Source organism: Lepidochelys kempii, chromosome 2 (genome assembly GCF_965140285.1).
Source record: "Lepidochelys kempii isolate rLepKem1 chromosome 2, rLepKem1.hap1, whole genome shotgun sequence".
Classification (NCBI taxonomy): domain Eukaryota; kingdom Metazoa; phylum Chordata; order Testudines; family Cheloniidae; genus Lepidochelys; species Lepidochelys kempii.
In genome coordinates this window covers 45,857,563-45,884,093 of record NC_136381.1, presented here as the reverse complement: position 1 = coordinate 45,884,093, position 26,531 = coordinate 45,857,563, and the positions used below count along the sequence as shown (strand labels likewise).

General features: G+C 42.3%; 1 protein-coding gene across 4 annotated transcripts; it reads left to right on the top strand.

Annotated features, from left to right (window-relative positions):
* The first annotated feature begins 17 nt into the window (after positions 1-17).
* Positions 18-24,738, top strand: OTUD6B (OTU deubiquitinase 6B). Of its 4 annotated transcripts, XR_012157135.2 has the most exons (9): positions 18-208; positions 2,778-2,932; positions 9,313-9,408; positions 11,866-12,178; positions 15,778-15,839; positions 16,690-16,796; positions 17,963-19,873; positions 21,621-21,814; positions 24,324-24,738. XR_012157135.2 is itself a non-coding variant. In XM_073330604.2 (7 exons), exons 1-7 carry the CDS (start codon positions 115-117, stop codon positions 18,045-18,047), a joined length of 912 nt encoding a protein of 303 aa, XP_073186705.1. In that variant the 5' UTR covers positions 18-114; the 3' UTR covers positions 18,048-20,422. The 4 variants fall into 4 exon arrangements, 1 of the variants encoding a protein (XP_073186705.1); XR_012157134.2 differs by having other exon boundaries at positions 21,621-24,738; XR_012157136.2 differs by lacking the exons at positions 21,621-21,814; positions 24,324-24,738 and having other exon boundaries at positions 17,963-18,141; positions 19,796-20,422.
* Positions 24,739-26,531: the final 1,793 nt, after the last annotated feature.

The following is a 26,531-nucleotide window of genomic DNA, read 5'->3' as shown; positions in this document are numbered from 1 at the left end:
GCTCCCGGCTGCGCGCGAGCGGGGCCGTCTCCCTCTCACGTCGGGTGCGGTGCCGGGGCCTGGGGGCGCGGTGTGGCGCTGTGCGGGGCCGCCGCCCGGCTCGAGCTCGGGGTCATGGAGGGGCACGGGGGGGAGGAGCCGGCGGCGGCGGCGGGCGACTTCGAGCTGCTCGTCAGGAATCAGCGCAGGGAGAAGCGGGAGCTGCAAGGCGAGGAGCGGCCGTGGGGTCCGGGCGGGCGCGGGGCTTGAGGAGAGGGAGGGCCCAAGGGCAGGGGCGCGTGTGCGGGGCGTGGGGGCGCAGCGGGGCGGGGGTGTCTGTCTGTGCGGGGCGGGGGGACAGGGAGGGCCCAGGGGTCGGGTGGGGTGGAGGGGTGAATGCAGGGCGTGGGGTTGCGGGAGTCGCGGAGGGGTGTGTGCGGGGTGTTGGGGCAGGGGCGGTAGAAAGGGGGTGGAGGGGAAGAGGGGGGGTGTGCCGGACATGGAGTCAGAGAGAATCCTAGAATCATAGAATATCAGGGTTGGAAGGGACCCCTGAAGGTCATCTAGTCCAACCCCCTGCTCGAAGCAGGACCAATTCCCAGTTAAATCATCCCAGCCAGGGCTTTGTCAAGCCTGACCTTAAAAACCTCTAAGGAAGGAGATTCTACCACCTCCCTAGGTAACGCATTCCAGTGTTTCATCACCCTCTTAGTGAAAAAGTTTTTCCTAATATCCAATCTAAACCTCCCCCACTGCAACTTGAGACCATTACTCCTCGTTCTGTCATCTGCTACCACTGAGAACAGTCTAGAGCCATCCTCTTTGGAACCCCCTTTCAGGTAGTTGAAAGCAGCTATCAAATCCCCCCTCATTCTTCTCTTCTGCAGACTAAACAATCCCAGCTCCCTCAGCCTCTCCTCATAACTCATGTGTTCCAGTCCCCTAATCATTTTTGTTGCCCTTCGCTGGACTCTCTCCAATTTATCCACAGGGCAGATGAGAGCTCCTGGTCTGGCCTGGGAAGGGTGGCGGGCAGTGTTGCCTGTAATTTTTGACAGGCCATGTGCGCAAACAATTTCTTCTGTGCAGATTGTTATGGTTCTGTGCAAATTTCTGTGCGCATGGTGTTTTGCCGTGTTTGTGGGGTTTAGGATCTGTGTGCGTGTGCACACGTGCACGGCTTAGAAGGAAACAGTGGTGGGGGGCACCACGTCTGTGCTGGGACCCTAGGCTGTGCTGCTGCCAGAGCTAGCTTTCTCTGCTGGTAGCAGTGCAGCATGTACGTCGCACTTCAAAGCAGTTCATGAGTGTTAACTAAACGTCAAGACCCTTCTGGGAAGTAGGAAATAATTCTTTTTACAGACGAAGAAAGAGAAGCAGAGTGGTGAAGTGATTTCCCCACTTGGTGAATCATTTTGAGAGGCAGGGTTAGGGCCCAGGAATTTGTCTCCCAGTCTATATCTCTGTGTAGCTTTTTTACTGCATTATGGACAACACTTAACTTGAATAAAAGGTACAAAAACTACTACTGGTGCAGTTATGAACAATGAAACCCACAAGTATCAGGACCCAGGCAATTTCCCTGCTTGCTACCCCTGCACTTCATTTCTGTTTTTAATTTAAAAAAAAGAGAAACTGAGGATGTCTGGTCTTCTACGCTATTCTAGGGTAAAGGGAGTTACAAAAAAAGTTCTAATGTCCACTTGCAAACATGCCAATCTTAAAATCTTATTCCCGCAAAGCTAATCAATTTAAAAAGAGTTATAGGGTACTACATCTGCCAGTGATTTTTACAGTCATATCATATTGTGTGAAAGACCACCCAAACCAAAGAGGAAACGAGCTAGCTGACCATACACAAAGTACTGTCAAAGGACCAAAGTCAATACTTAAATAAACCCCCAAACAAACCAAAACTGTTCATTTATAGTAATTTATTGTTATAATAGGTATATTAAAACAAATCACAGATGTGTGATTTTTCTAAGTTGATTTCCATTTAAATATTAATAACAGAGTGGCTCAGATAGTAGGATTCACATCTAGATTTCAAAACTCCAAGATTTGTTCAAAATCTCAGCCCCACTCATTATAGTGCTCTGAATCTATCTGCATAATTTTAATTTTGCGCATCCTTGAAGTATGGGGGTAATGGAATGCAGGGTTTTGATTTGAGCCCATCTGTAGACCCCCAATCCTGCAAACATGTACATATTTTAAGTTCTGATTGGATTCAATGGGGCTTCTCAGATGTGTGATGTTGAATGGTCCGTATTTTCAGAATCGGACCCATAGTTCATTATTTTAAAAATACTGAACTAACTTTCATAAGTCTTGAATATTTATGTTCTTCAATAGAGATTGTAAAACAATCCAAATTCAGAGTTTTTGGTTCCAGACATTTGAGTTATGCAAACAAATTTCTACAGACTTTTCACTAGCTTTTCAAAATAAACAGTTTGCTGAGGCAAAGTATGGAAAATTTTAGCCCCATATAATTTTGAGAAGGCTATGGCTGAGTTCCATACAGGTAGCAAATACTTTAATAATGATGGGGCTGGAATATTTTCTTGCTTTCCCTGGGGTTGATAATTGTATCTTTCAGAATGTATAGCTATTTTAAAATGTAGTAATCATGCTAGGCAGTCTCATAACCTAACTGTTATGACATACTAGTATGTCAGATCTTGATTACCTTATTTATATAGCCCAATTTTAATCACAGTTGCACCAATAAATTTAGCATATTTCATTTATTAGAGGTAAACCATTGATCATTCTACTGGGTGTTCCTACAGCAAAAATTCAAGGTATGAAAAATGCTGTTCCTAAGAATGACAAAAAGAGAAGAAAACAATTGATTGATGATGTTGCCAAACTGGAGGCAGAAATGGAACAGAAGCACAAGGAAGAACTGAAGCAGCTAAAGGAAACTTTACCTGAGCAGAATAAGGTACTAGTCATGTTTAGTCTTGTCTGTAAGGTTTTGGGAGCGAATATGAACTTCAATCAGCTTTCATTGAAATTGTGTAACTGTATATATATGTAACTGAGGATAGAACTATTAAAGGGTTTAATCATAGATTAATAGATTTCAGGTCTGAACCCAGTCGTCGTTGTCGCGCCCCCCGCTGCCGCTCTATCAGGATTATGGTGATAATAAAGCTTGTGTGGTGTTCAGATACTGAGGGTAATGAGTGCTATAGAAAAAACCATATCAACAAATTATTTTTGAGAGAGTTTTAAGAGCAAAATCATATGTCCAATTAAGAGTGTTAGCAGCTCATTCTTTTCTGTCTTTGCTTTTAAAAAAAAATTTAACTTTTAGCTCCCATAGTATGTCTTCATGCTAAATACCTAATCTAGTTGTGTGTCAGTTTATTGATGCTGCTTTTGTGAGAGGTTCAGTGATGTGGTTCTTGTATTGTGATTCTTGTCAAGAATTTGTGCCTGAACTCTGAGCACTTCCTATATCGGGGTGGGCAAACTACGGTCTGGGGGCTGCATCCAGCCCTTCAGACATTTTAATCGGGCCCTTGAGATCCCACCAGGGAGCAGGGTCCAGGGCTTGCCCTGCTCTGACTCTCCAGCCAGGGAGCAGGGTTGAGGGCTTACCCCACTCCATGCATGCTGTGGCTCTGCGCGGCTCCTGGAAGCAGCGGCATGTCCTCCATCCGGCTCCTACATATAGCGGCAGCCAGGGGGCTCCGCACGCTGCCGCTGCCCCAAGCACCACGCCCGCAGCTCCAATTGGCCGGGAGCCATGGCCAGTGGGAACTGCAGGGGTAACGCCTGCGGATGGGGCAGCGCACAGAGCCACGGGGCAGTACGCAGAGCCACCTGGCTCCGCCGCCGCATAAGAGCCAGATGGGGGACATGCCCCTGCTTCCAGGAGCTGCTTGGGGTAAGCGCCGCCAGAAGCCTGCACCTCTCCAGCCCTGCAAACCCCTCGGTCCCAACCGGGAGTACCTTCCTGCACCCCCAACTCCTCATCCCCAGAGCCCACACCCCCAGCCGGAGCTCTCGCTCCCCCTCCCCCCAACCCCAACCTCCAACCCGGAGTCCCCTCCCGCACCCTGAACTCCTTGTTTCTGGCCCCATTCCACAGCCCGCACCCCCAGCCAGAGCCCACACCCCAACCCCCAATTTCATGAGCATTTATGGACCACCATACAATTTCCATACCCAGCTGTGGCCCTCGGGCCAAAAAGTTTGCCGACCCCGTCCTATATGTTCTGTACCAAAAACATTAAAATATTGCGTGCAAAATTTTCAAGTTCTGCAAAATTCTTCATATTGTATCTGTCAAAATAACACAAAATAATCATGTCTGTTTCAATTATTTTGGTAATTTATTTCAAAATATCTGTCTGCAGGTACATCTGTAACAAAACAGACAAATAAGATTCAGGAAATGTTTTTTGACCAATAGATTTCTTACTAGGCATATTAGTACTGAACTTTGAGTAATAATTCATTTAAACTGCAATACAGACATGTATTTCTTACACCCCTGAGAAGCAGTGCAAAGGCTCAGGGGAGTCAGAGGTAGTGTAGGAGCTGAGGGAGAGGGAAGTAATTCCTGGGAAGAAGGAGTGAACCTGGAGGGTTGTTGGGAATGGGTGGGATAAATTTGGGGTGTGTGTGAGGGATTGTTAGGGATTTGGGGGAGCCTCTCTCTCACTGACCCCTAGCCCCTCTCATTCATTCAGATCGACGGACACATCTGCCCCTGCGCATCCTCATCTGTCCCATCACCCCCTCCCCCACTCCCATTTAGCCCCCGACCCAGTCTGTCCCTACCCACTTGGCCCTATGAAACCCAGTCTGTGATCTCCCAGCAGCCCCATGTGCCCCACTCTGTCAATCCCTCCAATATCCCAAGCCTCCTGACCTGGCCCCATGGGCAGGGTGCTGTGAGGAACACAGCTTCTTCTCTGCCCTATCTGTACCAGGCTGCTCCCACCCAGGAGCAGCTGCCCTCTGTTTTGATGCTAAAGCAGTCCCTGGTGGGTGAAAGATGTAACTGTAGGACCTCTCTGTGGAGAAAAAAAAAAATCTGTGTGGGACTTGAATTCTGCGCATGCGCAGTGGTGCAGAATTCCCCCAGGAGTAATCCTATCAATTTTTCCATTTTATGACCTTTATTTGTATCTATTTAAAGACTTCCTTTCTGCTATTAAAACAGTTACATTTGCAGTCACATAATCTTTACAACCTGGTGGTATACTTCTGCTCTTTTCAAAAGTAATTATATATTTTTTTGAAAAATGTGGACCTGTAGGGCAATCTTTCTACAATTACAATCCTTTGTGCTCTGTAAATAATTACATAATTGTGTGACACTTTTTAATCAAGTAGAAAAACAAAGTCCTGCACTGAGGAGCTTACAGTCTCTGTGGGTGCTGTGATGCTGGTAATTCAAGTGCCAGCTCTGACCAAGGCTGTGTGTCATTAGCTAAGAACTGACAAGCTCATAGCTGGAAACCAAAGCAGCTCATCTGTATGTTGGTTTTGTTCAAAACGAGTATTAGTCTTATAAGAATGTATTTAGTGTTTAGATTCAATGAAATGCTAAGTTACTGTGTGCATTAATCTCACTTGTAATGACCGTATTCCATGCTATAAGGAAATATGTAAGTTTTGCTTTATGACTTTGAAAATGTTTGCTCTGAATGTTTCAGAGTAACCGCCGTGTTAGTCTGTATTCGCAAAAAGAAAAGGAGTACTTATGGCACCTTAGAGACTAACCAATTTATTTGAGCATAAGCTTTTGTGAGCTACAGCTCACTTCATCGGATGCATACTGTGGAAAATACAGAAGATGGTTTTTATACACACAGACCAGGAAAAAAATGGATGTTTATCACTACAAAAGGTTTTCTCTCCCCCCACCCCACTCTCCTGCTGGTAATAGCTTATCTAAAGTGATCACTCTCTTTACAATGTGTATGATAATCAAGGTGCCATTTCCAGCACAAATCCAGGGTTTAACAAGAACGTCTGAGGAACAGTGGGGGGGAGGAATAAACAAGGGGAAATAGGTTACTTTTTATAATGAATCAACCATTCCCAGTCTCTATTCAAGCCTAAGTTAATTGTATCCAATTTGCAAATTAATTCCAATTCAGCAGTCTCTCATTGGAGTCTGTTTTCGAAGTTTTTTTGTTGAAGGATAGTCACTTTGAGATCAGAAATCAAGTGACCAGAGAGATTGAAGTGTTCTCCGACTGGTTTATGAATGTTATAATTCTTGACATCTGATTTGTGTCCATTTATTCTTTTACGTAGAGCCTGTCCAGTTTGCCCAGTGTACATGGCAGAGGGGCATTGCTGGCACATGATGGCATATATCACGTTGTTAGATGTGCAGGTGAACGAGTCTCTGATAGTGTGGCTGATGTTATTAGGCCCTGTGATGGTGTCCCCTGAATAGATATGTGGGCACAGTTGGCAACGGGCTTTGTTGCAAGGATAGGTTCCTGGGTTAGTGGTTCTGTTGTGTGGTATGTGGTTGCTGGTGAGTATTCGCTTCAGTTTGGGGGGCTGTCTGTAGGCAAGGACTGGCCTGTTTCCCAAGATTTGTGAGAGTGTTGGGTCGTCCTTCAGGATAGGTTGTAGATCCTTGATAATGCGTTGGAGGGGTTTTAGTTGGGGGCTGAAGGTGACGGCTAGTGGCGTTCTGTTATTTTCTTTGTTAGGCCTGTCCTGTAGTAGGTGACTTCTGGGAACTCTTCTGGCTCTATCAATCTGTTTCTTCACTTCTGCAGGTGGGTATTGTAGTTGTAAGAATGCTTGATAGAGATCTTGTAGGTGTTTGTCTCTGTCTGAGGGGTTGGAGCAAGTGCGGTTGTATCGCAGAGCTTGGCTGTAGGCAATGGATCGTGTGGTGTGGTCAGGGTGAAAGCTGGAGGCATGTAGGTAGGAATAGCGGTCAGTAGGTTTCCAGTATAGGGTGTGTTTATGTGACCATCGTTTATTAGCACTGTAGTGTCCAGGAAATGGATCTCTTGTGTGGACTGGTCCAGGCTGAGGTTGATGGTGGGATGGAAATTGTTGAAATCATGGTGGAATTCCTCAAGGGCTTCTTTTCCATGGGTCCAGATGATGAAGATGTCATCAATATAGCGCAAGTAAAGTAGGGATGTTAGGGGACGAGAGCTGAGGAAATGTTGTTCTAAGTCAGCCATAAAAATGTTGGCATGCTGTGAGGCCATGCGGGTACCCATAGCAGTGTCGCTGATCTGAAGTGTGAACCCAGGCATGGGAATCATCACCCGCAACCAGAAGGACTATCAAAAATTAAGTGGGCCATTGTAAGATAAGTCTTGTTAATTGCCCCATCCACTCATGGATAAGAACCTGCAGAAGGCCTTATCCCATTTTTTGAATGCCAGAAGAGGGAAATAAAAGTAGTGGATGTGAAGGCCTTGTCTACACGACAAAGTTTTATCATTAAAAGCTGTCTTTTGCTGACAAAACAGGAGTAGTGTATGCTCTACAAAGCTATTTTTGGCGGCAAAACTATGCTGTTTTGCTGACAAAACAAAACCACCTTAATGAGAGGCATAAAGCTTTTGTGGCAAAATTAAAGCGAAAAAACATCAGTGTAGACACTGCTGTTGGTTTTGTCAACATAACTGGCTTCCACCAGTATCCCACAATGCCTGCCATGACCTCTGGACTCACTGTTTTGATCTCTGCTGCCCTGCAGGCATGCACACCTCCCTTCCTTTCAAAGCTCCTGGAAGTATCTGACAGATGAGCATGCTCCTTTTGGGGAACAGAGAGCAAATCATTAATGTGGAATGCTCCTGTTCTGCCCTTCACTAGGAACACAGGGGCAGGCAGACTGCTGCTGTAGGGAGTGTGTGTGTGTGTGTGAGACTGCTGTGCTACTTTGACATTCCTCAGCACTGAGAGCTCACAGAGCTGCTCAGGATGCTGCTCGCAGTAAGTGAGGAGGCTGTGGGAGAATTTGGAGGGAATCGCAGAACCATAGGCAGCCAGAGTGGGCTGCTTCAGGAGAGACTGCTGTGCAGAGCAGAGCGGGATGCACAGTTGCCAGCTTTCACATGGTAAATAAACCCCCCGACTTTCACAATAAGCAAAAATCAAGCTAATTCCATTTCAAAACAAGGCCAAAGCAGGCCAATCCCTAAGAACCCCAACTCTCTATGTGACTAGATTCCCCTGGCATGTAGTCTGGGACTGTGGTGGGCCCACTGTGCCCTCCTGACTCTTTCCCCCCCTGCTTGTCCCCCTTGCCCTTGCTTGCCAAGAGCCGATCCAAAAAAAAAAAAAAAGCAACAAGCTACAAGCCAAAAATAGCCAACAAGCAACTCGCAAGCCAATTAGCCAAAAACAAGCCCAATTTTTGCATTTTTTTTGCGAGTTTGTCATGTCTGAGTTGGAGGCTGATGTGGGGGGAAGGGTGTCCTCCTCCCGCACTACCTAAGGATAGGTCAGTCAGCCTGCTGTCTCCCCTGCCGGTTATTGGTCCAATAATACCTCACTCACCTTGTCTCTCTAATATCCTGGGACCAGCATGGCTACCACAACACTGCATACAATACTGAAAAATTTAGCAATTGTGCAGTAAATGAGCTAGGGCTGTAGAGAGAAGGTAAAGCCCGCACCTTTTAATATATACAGGGAATTAGCTCAGTTCAGAGGACCTTGCAAAGTGTGGCAAAAACATTACAGTTCCATCTGGCCTAATATGTCCTAATGATGAGATTTTATTTAAAAGAGTCTTAAGAGACTGTTGGATCGCATGGTTAACATTCAGGAAAGTTGGATGCATAACTTGTAACCTTATCTTTTTGTGACATTTGGCAGATTTAATTATGTTGACTAACTGTCTCAAATTCTAAAGTTTTATGATATTGGATTTTAAGGTTTGCAGTTCAGGTGATCAGGTAAAGGCTCCATTTATGCCTTAAGACTGAGTCTACTGTTGGAGGTTGTCTTTAGTGTAATTTTCACTACACATTATGCTATATGGTTCTCAATCAAAGTGTTCTTAAGTGGATTGGCTTAACATTCCTGATAGTAAAGAATAAAAGGTTGGGGGGGAGGGTGTCTAGGTCAAGGAGTAAATATGGTAAGTTAATAGATAATAGAATAAAGTATTGGCTGCCTTCCTACAAATAAAAGTAAGCTAAAATGGTTTCTCTTAAAATATTTTAAACGTTGATAATACTGTTCAATATTTAAAAGTGTAACCTGGTATTGACTGAAACGTATTTAAGAGACATTTCCAAGGATCTGTTGTAATTCTCCATTCTCACTCATATTAACTAAAATGTTTAAAATTTTGTTTCCCTCTAGCTAGATTCTCTGGCTGATAGTATTGCAAGTTTTCAGCTTGAGGAAAGAGAGCAACAGATACAGCAACCTCGAATATCAAAAGCACAGAAAAGGCGGGTATGACACCAGTTTCAATATTTTCTGCGAAGAAGTGCTGGCGTTTTCACACCAGAGTATACATTTACTAACTTATGTCTAGGCTCAACATCTGCTAGTTCCATTAAGTTTACTTAAATCTCTAAAGAAATGCAGGCATCTTCCCAATGGGCTCTACCAAGTCTAACACAGCTTTGGTGGTAGAGCTGCTTGAAACTTTTGTCAGAAAATTCCCATCAGAAAATGCTAATTCAAGAAACCCATCTTGGATTTGGCAAACTTTAATTGAACCACAAGTTGGTTTCCTGGCAGGCTGCTCGGGGACCCCAGTATTCTAGGGTTTGTGATTTAAGGGCATCTCTGTCAGGGACCCCAGCACATCCAGGGGCAGTGGTTCCAGGGCAGCTATGCCATGCCAAAGCTTCCAGGGTCCCTATGTTGGAGCCAGGAGTCTGGAAACCCTGAGGACCATCAGGGCTCCCAGTCTTACTACCATGGAGCTAGAAGCCTGGAAGCCCTGGCTCTAGCCAATCTGTACTCTGGTCTGTTGCAGAGAACAAGGAAGCCCTGAGAGCTTCTACTTGAGCCAGGACTCTCTGGGCTTCTCAGCTTCTGGTTCTGCAGTAGGGAGCCTGGAAGTCCTGGGAAATCCAGCTGATGACTCCTCAGTGGGGTCATGGGAGCCAGTTGGCAGCTGCTGACTGAAATGAACAATTCTTGTCAGTTTCAACTTGCCAGAGTCCCAGTGAACAGACTCTATTTCAGAAACACCACATTTTGATGTTTCCGAAATGAAATTTTTCAGAATTTCTGATTTGTGGGAAACTTCGAAAAATTTTGTTTCATTCTGATTTGGAATGAAACTAAATATCAAAATTTCCCACAAACCAGAATTCCTGAGTTTTAGCCAACTCTAATTGGTAGGTTACCTGCATGGTTCTTAAAGCTCAGTAGTTCTGAGAAAAGGAAGTACCCCACAAGAATGAATATGCAGAGGCAACACTTGGGTAGCCAGTATATTATCTCAGCTGGAATTGGCCAGGACACTGAAGTTTATCCATCTTTCTTTTCACACAAAAGATATTTTGAGATTTTTAAGGACTACAGGTATTCAGAGCTCCCATTTTATAACTCTTCCAAAAGATGAATGACTTAGGAGAGTGCTATCTACTGAATTGCCAGTGCTTCTTTCTGCAGTTCTTCTGAAGGTCTTCCATCAAAGTACTAACTTCTGAGCCCACTTAACTTGAGATCAGATGGTAAAATGAAAATCTTGGAAATACCACACACAAAAATAAGTCCTCTAGTGAAACAAAGTGAAACAGGCAATGTGTCTCACAGTATTTGCTCTACAAAATTCTTATGTTCCTGCAATTTGGCTTCATGAACTGATCGTAGAATCATAGAATATCAGGGTTGGAAGGGACCTCAGGAGGTCATCTAGTCCAACCCCCTGCTCAAAGCAGGACCGATCCCCAACTAAATCATCCCAGCCAGGGCTTTGTCAAGCCTGACCTTAAAAACTTCTAAGGAAGGAGATTCCGCCACCTCCCTAGGTAACACACTCTAGCATTTCACCACCCTCCTAGTGAAAAAGTTTTCCCTAATATCCAACCTAAACCTCCCCCACTGCAACTTGAGACCATTACTCCTCGTTCTGTCATCTGCTATCATTGAGAACAGTCTAGATCCATCCTCTTTGGAACCCCCTTTCAGGTAGTTGAAAGCAGCTATCAAATCCCCCCTCATTCTTCTCTTCTGCAGACTAAACAATCCCAGTTCCCTCAGCCTCTCCTCATAAGTCATGTGTTCCAGTCCCCTAATCATTTTTGTTGCCCTCCGCTGGAAGTTTTCCAGTTTTTCCACATCCTTCTTGTAGTGTGGGGCCCAAAACTGGACACAGTACTCCAGATGAGGCCTCACCCAATGTCCAAGAGAGGTGAATGATCACATCCCTCGATCTGCTGGCAATGCCCCTACTTATACATCCCAAAATGCCATTGGCCTTCTTGGCAACAATGGCACACTGTTGACTCATATCCATATGATGCTTCAGTATAGCATGGCTTCAAGATAAACTCATAGGCCATAATTTTCAAATGTATGCCTAAAGTTAGGCACCTATATAAACAAGAGATTAGCTGTTTTTGGATTTAGACACTTAACTTTAGGCACCAACTTGGAAAATGTTAGTCTAATTTGCTAATATACTATACAAAGGTTATTATTTCCTAAAGGGTGAATTTCAGTATATTTATTAACTGGAAAGATTCTGACCTTCCTTCGGTGGCACAGTGGTAATGAACACACAGACCTAAATCTGAGCAACAAAATTCTGAATTTCATAGATCTGAGCAGCAAACCAACAGTTGCACAGACACTTGGGACCTCTTGTAAGCTTGAACATTATTTTTCATATAACTTTCATTTGAAATGAACATCCTCTTGTAGCATTCTTTATTGTGTTTTCCATCCAAGGAAAAGAAAGCTGCATTGGAGAAGGAAAGAGAAGAAAGGATAGCTGAAGCTGAGATAGAAAATTTAACAGGAGCCAGACATCTTGAAAGTCAAAGGCTTACCCAGATATTGGCAACAAGGCAGTTAGAGATGAAACAGATTCCATCAGATGGCCACTGCATGTACCGAGCTATTGAAGACCAGCTCAAGAATCAGCAAAACTCCTGGACTGTTGCAACTCTGAGAAGTCAAACTGCAGAGTATATGCAAAGTCATGTTGATGATTTCCTGCCGTTTCTAACAAATCCCAACACGGGAGACATGTATAGCCGAGGTAAGAATTATAGTTTAATAAATGGTTCTTAAAAAGTGTCTTTTTACAAATGTTACCAGTAGTTCTGGAGCTTATCAGTATTAGTTATAGCTGACTTGTGACCAGTTACAGCATGGGTGTCCACTGATCTGTATGTCATACTTCTGTTTGGTAGTGTAGACAGGATCGTAATGTCCTCTGTAACTAAGCAAATGTCTTGAAGATGTTTGTCTACATGTAGGAAAGGTAACTTCAGCCTGGTTATGTAACACAGTTAACCTCATCTATGATATAAAATGGAACTCTGTTACACCTTGACCAGGTAACAATGGTGCGGTAATCGTGTTCCATGAGTGAGCTGAAATTGTAATGTAGATAGGACCTCTAACATAAGGATAATCTTGTTTACAGTTGAAATCCTGCAGGGATCAATGTTACTATTCTCTCTGTTGAATTTTGTTTTGGAAAAAAATATGCCTTTGATTAAGCTGTCTGGGAGACGTACATTGTAAATTGACCTTGGCATGAAATAATGAAGAAGATTTAGTTGGACAATGGCTTTCAAGTCCATCTATGCCTCAAAAGCAAAATAGCTCTTTCTTTAAAGATGCTCAGTGGTACTGTTCATATCCTGTATCAAGAATAGGCATTTAGCAGAAGGGAGCCTTTAAGCATGTTTCAATAGCCCAAAAAATCACTCTACAAAATTTTTTTCAATTAAAGCTTAAGCTTCCGTGGAACCATGATAAAGGAAAGTGTGGTATGTTTTGCTGTTCCTATTAACATGGCCGTTAGAGAGTCCAGAGTCAAGTGTTATTCACATAGTTACCACATGTACCGTAGAGCTGAGTATTAGAACAGTATTGTGAAAATTAGCTAGTCTTCATGTTCACCTCTTGTGATGCTAGCATCCTCATATTCCCTGCCTCTTCATATTAGCTCCCTGAGAGAGAGACAGTGTTACAGGTACTGCTGCAGTGTTGTTAGCAGCACAGTAGCACTTCTGGCCGGCTCTATCTTGTCTTGTCTTAGGCTAAACTTCCTTTCTTAAATTTAAATTACCTTTCTATTTTGAAGTCAATGGTAATTGGGACAAAATACAACATGGTTTTACAAAAGGTAGATCATGTCAAACCAACCTGATATCCTTCTTTGAGAAGGTAACAGATTTTTTAGACAAAGGAAACGCAGTGGATCTAATTTACCTCTATTTCAGTAAGGCATTTAATACAGTTCCACGTGGGGAATTATTAGCTAAATTAGAAAAGATGGGGATCAATATGAAAATTGAAAGGTGGAAAAGAAACTGGTTAAAGGGGAGATTACAATGGGTCACATTAAAAGGTGAACTGTCAGGCTGGAAGGAGGTTACTAGTGGAGTTCTTCAGGGACTGGTTTCGGGACCAATCTTATTTAATCTTTTTATTACTGACCTTGGCACAAAAAGCGGGAATGTGCCAATAAAGTTTGTGGATGACACAAAGCTGGGAGGTATTGCCAATACAGAGAAGGACCAGGATATCATACAGGAAGATCTGGATGACCTTCTAAACTGGAGTAATAGTAATATGATGAAATTTAATAGTGAAAAGTGCAAGGTCATGCATTTAGGGATTAATAACAAGAATTTTTGTTATAAACTGGGGACGCATCATTTGGAAGTAACAGAGGAGGAGAAGGACCTCGGAGTATTGGTTGATCACAGGATGACTGAGCCGCCAATGTGATATGGCCGTGAAAAAAGCTAATGCAGTCTTGGGATGCATCAGGCGAGGTATTTCCAGTAGAGATAAGGAGGTGTTAGTACCATTATACAAGGCACTGGTGAGACCTCATCTGGAATATTGTGTGCAGTTCTGGTCTCCCATGTTTAAGAAAGATGAATTCAAACTGGAACAGGTACAGAGAAGGGCTACTAGGATGATCCGAGGAATGGAAAACCTGTCTTATGAAAGGAGACTCAAAGAGCTTGGCTTGTTTAGCCTAACCAAAAGAAGGCTGAGGGGAGATATGATTGCTCTCTATAAATATATCCGAGGGACAAATACCATGGAGGGAGAAGAATTATTTAAGCTCAGTACCAGTGTGGAGACAAGAACAAATGGATATAAACTGGCCATCAGGAAGTTTAGACTTGAAATTAGACAAAGGTTTCTAACTATCAGAGGAGTGAAGTTCTGGAACAGCCTTCCAAGGGAAGCAGTGAGGGCAAAAGACCTATCTGGCTTCAAGACTAAACTTGATAAGTTTATGGAAGGGATGATATGATGGGATAGCCTAATTTGGCAATTAATTGATCTTCAACTATTAGTGGTAGATATGCCCAATGGCCTGTGATGGATGGGATGTTAGATGGGGTGGGATCTGAGTTACTACAGAGAATTCTTTCCTGGGTGTCTGGCTGGTGAGTCTTGCCCACATGCTCAGGGTTTAGCTGATCACCATATTTGGGGTCGGGAAAGAATTTTCCTCCAGGGCAGATTGGCAGAGGCCCTGGGGGGTTTTTCGCCTTCCTCTGCAGCGTGGGGCACGGGTCACTTGCTGGAGGATTCTCTGCATCTCGAAGTCTTTAAACCATGATTTGAGGACTTCAGTAGCTCAGACATAGGTTAGAGGTTTGTTACAGGAGAGGGTGGGTGAGATTCTGTGGCTTGCGTTGTACAGGAGGTCGGACTAGACGATCACAATGGTCCCTTCTGACCTTAAAGTCTATGATTCTATGATTTTATTGGTAGGTTTATTTCCTGGGTATCAAAATAGATAAACCTTCAGTTTGCCTCATTAAATCTTTAACCGTGATAGCCTTTTTGAAATCCAAACTGATTTTCTTTCATTGTTGAGACGGGTGATTTCTCCAAGAAATGCTTTTTGTCTTGCAGTGTGTAATTTTGTTCAGTTTATTCTTCACCCAGAACATATTTATTAGTGTTTTTTATGAAGAGGTCAGCTAATTTTATTCTTTTAATTTATAAGAGCACAGATCTTACTTGCAAGTAAGATTGGGGATTGCCTTAAAACTGTCTTCTGGAGACATGCATAGAAGGGAATGTTCTCTGGATTCTAAATATTTCAGTTTACTGAAAAATAAAAGTCAGTCTGGAGAAAAACATAGTAGAACTGCAGCTAGTTACAGGACCTGAAAAATTTATCTGACATCTATATTGCACAAGAGCCAAGCCTACTAATTAGATAGAAAGATACTTCCACTGCATGCTGTGTCCCAAAGCTATGACTCCTGCAGTTTAAAGCTATTATGTACCACTTATTGGGTACAATATTTAATTAGATTATATTGTCCATAAAATGTATTCAAGAAGTACTTAAAATATAACTTGCTGTTTCCTGTATTTTTATTACATTATCTTTCCTGTCTTTGCTCTCCTTTTCCCTCTTTTCTTGTCAACAAGAGATCATACTATACTTCTTCCTTTGTCGTAGGTGTCTGTTTGCTATTTGTTTTCTCTTTCCCCACAGTTACATATTCTTATTCCCCTACATTGTGTTCTACTTTTCCAGGCCAAAATTTATTTTTAATTTATCCCATCAATATCTTCCTCACCCACCCACATCCAGGAAAGAGATTTACTGAGAGGTTTACTCCATTTATTTTTTTCCTGCAGGGGAGTTTGAAAAGTACTGTGATGATATAGTCAACACAGCTGCATGGGGTGGTCAGCTGGAAGTAAGTATGGTACTGTTTATTTTTGTTGATGAAACTCTGAAGTGATTGAAAACTAATGGATTTTTAGATGCAAATTCTTAGAAATGCCCCTTCTCCAGTTCAAAGAAGGGGATTTTCTGTAATAGAGAAATTTCTGGAGGCCTAATCAAGCATGGTTGTAAAGAAATATAACAATACCTACTCTTATATAGTGTGTTTTATCAGTATATGTCAAAGCATTTTACAAAGAAAGTAAGTAAGTATCATTATTCCCCTTTTTAACCTCTTGACAAACTTTACATTGTGGTCATATATTTTCTCAGAGCATTACCAGTTTTGTCTGTGTTTGTATTGCTCGCAGCAGCTTAAGTCTTTAAAACTTTAGAAACACCTGTTCTACATATGATGGTTGACAACGTGGAGGGAAAGAATAAAAAATAGAGACAGAAAGTTGGTTTTATTTTCTTTGTTTAAACAGGGTCAACATACTTCACAGCACAGCAAGCTATCGTACAGCAAAGTGTAGTTAGTGAGATTTATAATTAATACTGAAATAAAAAACTTTTTAGCACTTCTGCTCTGTTTTTGCATTTCATTCCCCTTCAGCATTGAAAATAGACTAGTTGCTCTCTCAAGTTCTTGAGAACTAGCACTGTGCTGCATTGCTTTTATCAACAAAGCAGGAGATGGTTCATAGAAACTTTTCGTAGGAATTTAAAAACTAACCACAGGAAGATTTTTGTAAAATCTCACTTCTAAAAAAACCCCTAAATTTCAGGCTTAAACTGACCTAATGGTATGTGTGTTAGAACTAAGTGTTTTTCATGGTATTTAATTATACTTCTCAGTATATTGTTTTCCTGTCTTAAAGCTAAGGGCTCTATCACATATTTTGCAAAAACCAATTGAAGTAGTGCAAATGGATTCTCCTCCCATCATTGTTGGTGAAGAATATTCAAGCAAACCATTAATACTAGTGTAAGTAGATATTTTTATTCCTATTTTTTAATCTTGTTTTTCCCACAGGAGAGTATTTAAGGACTGATAGTAAGTGATTGCAAAACTTCATCTAGCTTGTCTGACTAGAGAATGTTACAGAATGAGTTGGCTTGAAAATGCAAAATAGCCATCAATAAATCAGGTTAGGAAACTAAAGAAGCTTATTGTCAGTGTTCCCTCTAATTTTTTACATCCATGTGCAGAATGAATGTTATGTGCACCAATATGTAGGTGATGTGTGACACATCACCTTCATATTGGTGCACATAACAAAATTCATGTGATGGGGGTGGGGCCAAGGAGTTTGAGGTGTGGGAGGGGGCTCAGGGCTGGGGTGTGGGGGGGAGGGCTCTGGATTGGGGCTGGAGAGGAGAGGGTTGGGATGTGGGAGGGGGCTCAGGGCTGGGCAGAGGGTTGGGATGCGGGAGGTGTGGGTTCTGGGGTAGGGCCGGGGATGACAGGTTTGGGGTGCAGGCTGCCTCGGGGTGCAGGCTCCCACCAGCCCTCTCTCGCCACAGCAGCTTGGGGCCGAGGGAGGGGCTCCTCTCCCCTGGCTGCAGCAAGTCCAGGGCAGGTCGATGCTGGGGCTGGCGGAGAGGTACACCTCTCCCCCGGCCACGGCAAGTCCGTACTGGGGCCGGCGGGGAAGGGTGCCTCTCCCCGCTACTGCAAGTCCATGTTTGGGCCGGTGGGGAGGGGCGCATCTCCCCACTGCAGCCCTGAGCCCCTGTGCAAGGCTTAATAGGCAGCTGTGCAGCTACACAGCTTAGAGGGAACTTAGACGTCTGTCACTTTTCTGTCAGTTGACTGATTCATTAGCAGCCTTCAGTTATTCAAGAAAAGCTATTTTAGTCACAATTATAAATGGATTTAACGTATTATTTTATATAAAAGCTCCATTAATGATGTGTAGGTTTTATCATTATTAGCAAAACTAAAGAAACACTCCTTCCTCATGAAAACATGCAGTCAAACTTCCATGGTTTCCAGGATAATACATTTTTCCATGCTGTCTTTAACTTTAATTGAATGTCTTTAAACTATTTGAGAGTAGAAAGTAGGTATGTGTATACATGTGTATTATGTATGTTTTAATTTTAGTTAAATATTAATTTTTTTAAATGGCTTTTTTGTTTTGATTTTAGGTATATGAGACATGCATATGGATTAGGAGAGCATTATAATTCTGTAAAACTGCTAACAGACACTGCTCCAGAAAATGGTAGCTAGTATACAAGTCATAAGTCCACATGGATAATGGATGCCGCTTGACACTTTGGGCTCTTCATCTGTGGACGGTTCCCAAGCAGACTGGAAAACAAAAGTAACGGGAAGGAACTTTTAAGAGAGACAAAAGATTTGGCTACGTATTAGAAATAGCAGTTTAAAACAGTACCTAGACTTTGCTGATTTAGATCATGTTTTAGAAAATATTCTATAAAATGTTGGCTGTGTAAGCCAGAGTAACTTGCATAGTTTGTGTATTTTGGTTTACATAGCATACTCTGCCACAGTGAAAAGATCAATAGTATATGTTTCAGGTAGCTTGTGGGTTTTTTTTTAATTTCCTGCTTCTGTGCATTTCTACTGAAGAATTGACATGATTTGCAGGCTCTTATAGGTCATTTCAAGTAGATTGTGGTGATCATGGAGATTTTATTAAGGCATTTAAATGACTGTTAAATAATATTCTAGACTGGAATGACCGTAAAGATACTGCTTTAATAGTCCCAACAAGGCATAGCTAAAACATAGTTAAACAATAGTAAGGACCCTCCTAATACTTTAGTTACATAAGAGCCAGAGGCAAAGCCAGTGATGCTGAATATCTTATCCTTATCTGACTCAAAACTTCGCAAACCTAACTTCTGTTTTTATGGATTCTCCTCTTAATTTTTTAATCAGGTTTCGAAAACTGCCTTGTCTTCTGCCACTGGCATTTCTGCTTATGGCCATAGATGACAGAACAGGGGTGAGAATTGATAATGGGACTGCCGGTCCACTTAGTCCCACCTGTAGAACAGGGGACATTCAACTTTTCGTTCCTTTGTAATTTATTTTTCTTTACAATGTTGTCATTTCAGATGAAGACTTAGTGAACTAATCCAAACATACTGTTTATAGTACTGCCATTCCATCAGATCTGCAGTTTGGAATGCCGTTAACAATACTCAGGTGTGGTCTGTACTTAAATTTAGGTCAATGTAGTTATGGTGCTCAGCAGTGTGAAAAATCCACACTCTTGAGCACCATAGCCATCCTGACCTGATCCCTGGTGTAGATGTAGCTAGATCGCTGGAAGAATGCTTCCATCAACCTACTTACGTCGTTCGGGGAGATGGTGTTCTTACAGCAATGGAGAAAACTCTTCTGTCGTAGGTTACATCTATGTTATGGGGTTATACCGGCAAAACTATGGTGCTGTAGTTACGCCACTATAGTCCCTGTAGTGTAGACGCTGCCTTATATAGCCATTTGCAAACAGTTGTAAAAATTGTGATCACTTAATTCTTGTAAGTAACTTTAAAGATGACCTGCAAAGAAATTTGGGTTTGCATTGTCTGTTTTGCTTCTTTATGACACACAGAGAAGACTGAAATATATAAGGAAAGCCTGCTAATACCAGGAAATTATTTTTTTATATCGACTGTTTAAAACTTTTTTACACTGATTTTTTTTAACTGGCTGCATAAACAGTTAGGGAAAAATGCAGTTGTTAAAGATGTAACAGTGCTGCCCCTCAGCTGAGGGCTGAGAGAGTTTATAGTCCACATCCAAGAAATCTGAATTGTACAGTAAAACCAGAAAACAAATTTACATTCCTGGTATTTCTTCATACCTTCTTTATATATCTCAAAAAAGTAAGACACAAACCCAACTATTTTTCTTCTGTGGGTCATTTAATGAAAGCACTTTGTGGTCTTGTGAAAGAGATGCAAATGAGGACTTTACAAATGCCATATTTATTTGTTTTATAGTCAGTCTTCCCACATAAAGAATGTTTGATTATGAATTTCACAGCGTGGAGCTTGCCAGGCAAAACAAGTGTTAACCAGGTATAACATCATTTGGCAATCTTTATTCGTTTGGTATTTATTGTAATAACTGGATGAACCCAATTGATGTCTTGATTGCAGGAGTCAGACTTTTTTTGCAATGCCTGTTACTTGAAATGGATGCATTAGTGAGAGAGAGTTAATATAGAAATCTCCTTTAATGCCATAAAGATTTTCACCATAATACAATAATATACTGTTTTTAGTGTTACCTAAAATTGATGTATTAGGCAGTGCACTTGCTGATTTATGTAGCTGAATAATGGTCAGTTAATTGAGGCTTCATCAGAATTTATTCCTGGGTCACTAATTGAAAGGGGAAAAAGATGATATTGGAATTCTGGAATATGTCTGTATCCAACAATTTGTCCAATTTAAGATGTTTTCAACTTGTACAAAGCAAAAGAATATTTAATTATAGTGAGCAAAGGACCTTTGCTTATGCTGTATGGGCCTTGAATTAAGAAGTTAGAAACTTATTTGTATTTATTGAATTGGATAAGATTTCCACTTATCAGTTTGTCCTGAAATAGATTATCTATCACAGAATTTCTCTGCAGTACTTCCTGTTCCCTCTGAAACTAGTGAACTTAATGATTTTCACGTTTGTCATGATCCTACAACATCGTCATGTCTTAGTCAACCACAAGTTCCATTCAAGAAGACAACTCTCTATTAAAGAAATAGAGATCCAAAAGCTCATTTTTCTCCTGTTTTTAAACCAATGTTATCTCTTAATGTCACCAGTTGTACTTGCCATGGCCTTTTTCAGTAGCATCCACTCCAGCATATTATAGAATTTTTCCATCTTACGTGAAATGTGGCCAGCTAGATACTACAAAAACTCCCTGGTTCACTTTGCGTTTTAACTTTTTGCTGCATATTAAAGCATGGCTTACATGATTTCCATTAAGAAAAGGAGTACTTGTGGTACCTTAGAGACTAACCAATTTATTTGAGCATGAGCTTTCGTGAGCTACAGCTCACTTCATCAGATGCATGCCGTGGAAACTGCATGCATCTGATGAAGTGAGCTGTAGCTCACGAAAGCTCATGCTCAAATAAATTGGTTAGTCTCTAAGGTGCCACAAGTACTCCTTTTCTTTTTGCGAATACAGACTAACACGGCTGTTACTCTGAAACCCATGATTTCCATTGACTCTTCTAAAATTATAGACTTCAACGCAGATCTTTCTTGCTATTCAGTTCACATATTTAATGTCTCCATTTTATCCCATTATTATAGTTATGTCCCTTGTGCCACAAAATATTCCTGCACTTTCTGATTGGTGTTTCACCCTTCAAATACTCATAGAAAGTTATATCTAGAACCCTATGCGGATATGCAATTTATAGCCGCATCTGAGCCGCGGTTCCCAAAAATGGTTTCCGAATATCCATGGATTTGAAGGGCTCTAATCATGTCCCCTTTTTGCCATGTTTAGCCAAGCTGTAAACATTCGCATAAATCAGTGCTTTTAGATTATTCCTGTTCTTTCCAGGCAAACATTTTTTTGTTTTTGATAAAGTTACAGAATTAGTGGCTGAAGGGGTTGCCATAAATCTGAACTTTAGTGAAGCATTTCAATAAAACATCATATCAAACTTTCCCAGAATTAATTCAGGCTGACTTGGTTCAGGCTGCGCATTCATGTGTGTTGAAAACTGGCTACAGGATTATAAAACTGCAGTGGGGAGAGATGGTCAGTGGGATACTAAACATGGGACATTAATCTCTTTATTACAGGTATTATCACTGAAAAACAGAGTGAACAGAAAGAACATTAATGAAATTCACAGTCAGCTCATCAAACAAGGCATTTCAATGCTATCTGGCTCCAAACCTCCTCTTGCTACATTGTTGGCATGTTACCAATGACCTGTGCTTCCTATTGCTGTTCATCTTTGTTACTTGATGCAAATAGGGTGACTTGACTATCGGTATGTAAAATGCTCTGGTCATTACAGCCATGTTCTCTCTTTACATCGTGTACTTTAAGGGGCAGATCAAATATAAACTTTGGGTTTGTAATGTTCTTAACCAAGGTGTAGGCCTTGGATTATGTTTGAGAGCGCTCTGCCGAGATTAGGGCCCCATTGTCTTAGACACTGCACAACCAGGATCTGCCTGAGGAGTTTGTAGTCTGTATAGCGGAGTCACAATGGGTGGGACGGGGAATGTGGGTCTGAGTGGCGGAATGTCTGTGCCTTTTAGCCTTGTGACACGAGCCTGATTCAGTTTACCTGGGCTCTTAAACTTGCTGCTGTGGGTTTTTTTCCCCCCATTGTAGACATAGTCTGAGACAGACTGATGCACATGTGTGGCTGTTGATGCCCAAGATTTGAGGTGGTGATAGTTGCCCTCTGCTTTGGTTCTGCCAATGGAGTGTGGGAGAGGCGGGGTCAGCCAAAGGCTCAGCAGCTAATGGCAGGATGGGGGTAGATTAGAAGTGCAGAGCTGAGATAACACAGAGTCTTGCTAGCATGAGATGGAGGCAGGGGGTGTGAGTGGGTGATGACCTTGACATACCAGCCATGCCCCATTTTCCACAGGCTGTGGCTGCAGCAGGGAGCAAGGAACAGCCCCTTTTACCCCAGGACTCTGCAGCAGGGAGGGTTTGTGGAGCAGGCAGTGAGTTCATGCTCCTTTCTCCCCCAACCTATGGGTGCAGTGGGAGAGTATTGCAGGGGGGATAATGTGCCCGTTCCTCTCCTCAGACTTGGCGCATAAGGGAGATGGTGGGCCTGCATGGTTCTGTTCTGCAAACCGCCTGCTGAGAGCAAATGTCTTGTCTCTGCTTCCCCAGGTGGTGTTGCAGCCCTATTTCCACAAATGGAAGCTTATTATAGCCCTGCTGTGTGGGGCCTAACCTCTGCTCTCCTTGATAAGTGTTCTGTGGAGTACAAGGTGTGGAGGGTGGGCAGGGAGACTGAACTGGGTATTAGTGGGGGAAAGAGATGGCAGAAGACATGCTAAACCTGCAAAAAAAAAAAAAAAAAAAAAACCTACAGAAATTGGGCTTGTTTTTGGCTTAATTGGCTTGTAAATTGCTTGTTGGCTTGTTTGTGGCTTGTAGCTTGTTTGGCTTGTTGCTTCTTTTTTTGATTGGCTCGTGGCAAGCAGGGGCAAGAGGCGGGGGAAGAGAATCAGGGGTGGACAGAGGGCTCACCACAGTCCCAGACGGCACGCTGGGGGGATCTAGTCACATAGAGTGTTGGGGTTCTTAGGGATTGGCCTGTTTTGACCTTGTTTTGAAATGAAATTAGCTTGATTTTTGGTTTATTGTGAAAGTCGGGGTGCTTATTTACCATGTGAAAGTTAACAACTGTGGATGGCAGTGGAGGTATTGGAGGGCAGTGGGGATGTTATGGGACTGGAGGGGGTGAGGTTTGCATTTGGGAATATTGGGAAAATTACAGTAATTTGAAAACATTGGTCAGTATGGCTTTAAATGTCCAGGGTGGCATGTGCACTTCACTTACTGGCTCAGCAAGTCTCTTCTGCTTAACTTGTCATTAAGGTAACTCCATACAGCACCAGACCACCATGTCACAGCCGCACATCCCTCACCTTCCCCTTAACACTGCAACTCCTTACACTATCTTCAGTAGTAGCCAGCGTGGCTAGTACTGCACATTGTTATGCTGTTCCTGTGTTTGGTTTGCTTAGATGTGGTAGAGGGCACTGACTACTAGGCTCTGCTGCTCCCCCAGATGCACCCTTTTCCTTTGGGAGGTGGGGGCTCCTCCTGAGCCCCCCACTAGTGCTTCCCTGGCCACATCCATAGCATTGCACTGTGGCTGTTCCCATGGTCATGTGAGGGGTCTCCAAGGTCTGGGATGGGGCTGGGTCCTGCCACTGTCTGCACGGTGAGGGGATCCCTGCCCAGCGTAGTTACAAACTGCTATTGGCACAGTTTGCTAGTGGTAGCAGTTACTGACATCTAGGTGTTCTTTTACTGGCCTGTCACAACTTGCAGCCTCTCCCTTTCCCATTATCTAGTCCAGGGATAGTAAGTGGTGATGGGTGGGGATCCATCTGTCACAATTTACTATCTCTCATCTTTCCCAATCCTCTGATGTAGGGGTAACAAATTGTGACAGATAGGGAGACATCTCACTACAATTTGCTACCATTGTGAAATATCTCTCTCAGATTTGGACACACAAAACGGTATTTTGGTAATCTAGAAAAACTTTCTACAGAGTTAAACCTCAGGCCTATTGTATGTAAAGCCCTGAATGAAAGTGTTGTTTCTTTTAGTCTCTTTCCATTGTATATTAGGCCATACAGTTTCTATAATAAACATTTAATGCACTCAAGTGAAAATAATGTAAAACTTTAGAGCCTAAAAGTCCACTCAGTCTTACTTCTTGTTCAGTCAGTCACACAGACAAACAAGTTTAATTACCTTTTCAGGAGATAATGCTGTCTGCTTCTTGTTTTCAGTGTCCTCCGGAACGGTGGCCAAAGCATGAAGGGGCATATGGATGTTTAGGAGACCTGGCATGTAAATACCTAACAATGCCAGCTACAACAATGCCATGCGAATACCTGTTCTCATGTTCAGGTGACATTGTAAATAAGAAGCTGGCAGTATTATTTCCCGTAAATGTAAACAAACTTGTTTGTTTTAGTGATTGTCTGAACAAGAAGTAGGACTGAGTGGATTTCTTGGGTCTGAAGTTTTACATCATTTTGTTTTTGAATGCAGTTATGTAACAAAATCTACATTTGTAAATTGCACTTTCACGATAGAGTTTGCACTACAGTACTTGTATGAGGTGAATTGAAAAATACTATTTCTTTTATCATTTTTACAGTGCAAATATTTGTAATAAAAAAATAAAGTGAGCACTATACACTTTGTATTCTGTTGTAAATTAAAATCAAATATTTGAGAATGCAGAAAAACAACCCAAATATTTAATACACTTCAATTGGTATTCTATTGTTTAACAGTGCGATTAAAACTGTGATTAATCACAATTTTTTTGTGTTAATCACGAGTTAACTGCAATTAATCGACAGCCCTATTTACAACACTAAATCTGTACTTTGGTGCGCGCACACACGTTCATTGCCTTCTGATTTTATTTCAGAAACGTTGTCTCGGATCTTTTCCTGAGTGCTGAAATGCAAGAGTTTCAGCCTCACTGTATTTTTTACCTCAGAATAGCTCTTGCACCTTAGTTATCCCACGGTTTTAAAAAAAAAATCACCATTTTAAGCTGTGAGGAAAAGCCCTAAAGGATAGATTCATAAAGAGACTTGGGCATTGTGATACTGAGCATCACAATGCCTTTTAGCTGCCTAGAAAGTCATAGGAACATCACTGTGATCCACAAAGCCTGAATTAGGTGCCTAGGCTCCCTTTACAATGAATATAGAGAGAAAAGTGCTTTAGAATGTGGTCCACAAAAGCCTACATCCTCAGTGGGGAATTGCCTCAACTAATTAATGGGAGATGCCAACTAGAGCGGTGTCTTCAAAGTCCTGTCCCTCTTCAGAGTTCAGTGCCTAAATACCCACTGCAGGTAGGTGCCTAGCTCTGCATAGTGATCCATGAATGGGAACCCCTCCTGGAGTCAAATGGCATAGGTATGTAAGCTGTTTCTTGTGAGAAGGAGCTAGGCAGATGCCTGACTCCAAACAAAACAGCTGGATGAGATGTCCACTTTATAACTTCTAGCCCAGTATTAAAGCATTCACCTGGGATGTGGGAAATCCCTGTTCAAATCCCTTCTTTCTCTCTGCTTGTAGGGAGAATTGAATCTTAGTCTCCAACATGCCAGGCATCTGCTCTAATACTGGTTTGTAAAGTGGTATTTATAAGGTGGATGGTAACACCTTAACATCTTCCTCTGGCCAGATTATGAATGGAACCCAATCCAGTCGGTGGCTTCTGAGCATGCCTACCAGATCAGGCCCCACTTTCAAGGTAGGCATTTGCCTGCATATTTTTCCTGGTTCGTGATCACTCTGGGGCTTCGGTGGGAAACAGGCATTCAGGTGGTTAGAGTAAGGCAGCAATACACATGCTCTGAGGCAGAAACTTAAGATGCCTAGGGAGCTTTTACTCTGAAAGCATAGGTGCTGAGTTTAGGTGTCTAAAGTGTTTGGTGGGAGATTTGGAAATCACAGTGGAGACTATATCAGGGATTTAGGCACCTAAACCCAGACTTAGTTGCCTAAGTACCTTTGTGAATTTAGCCCTGAGTTTCTCTAATGTGGCCATAAGATGTAGTGTATGTGCCTGGCTTTGTTAGATCTTCATAAGAACGTCAGTGTTCTCCTTTTCAAAACACTTCTATGTATTCTCAGCAAAACCATCTCTTACAGGAGACACATGCCATGCTCTTGCATTGATCGGCCACTGATGTAATATGTTTGTCTTAAGCAGATATATGTATAACGTTTTTCCCCTTGAGCTCTGATTGGTTCAGCTACCACACGATGAAATAGGGAACGACCTGCCAGGTCCCTGGCTGATCATGAAAACCACCTGTACAGCTTCAGAAACAAATACGTAGCATGTGTAGTAAATGCCACATCCTATTCCTGGATGTTTTTGGGCCGGGTGACCAACTTTGCATGTGTGCTCAGACACAACATTACAATGTTTTAAGTCATCTGAAAATGTTTTTGTTGCAAGTT

What these genes read in the sequence shown, in the direction of transcription:
- OTUD6B (XM_073330604.2), top strand. Translation starts at nt 115, where the DNA reads ATGGAGGGGCACGGGGGGGAGGAGCCGGCGGCGGCGGCGGGCGACTTC. An exon ending in GGAGAAGCGGGAGCTGCAAG is followed by an intron (nt 209 to 2,777) that starts GCGAGGAGCGGC and finishes GTGTTCCTACAG; the next exon opens with CAAAAATTCAAGGTATGAAA. An exon ending in CATGGGGTGGTCAGCTGGAA is followed by an intron (nt 15,840 to 16,689) that starts GTAAGTATGGTA and finishes CCTGTCTTAAAG; the next exon opens with CTAAGGGCTCTATCACATAT.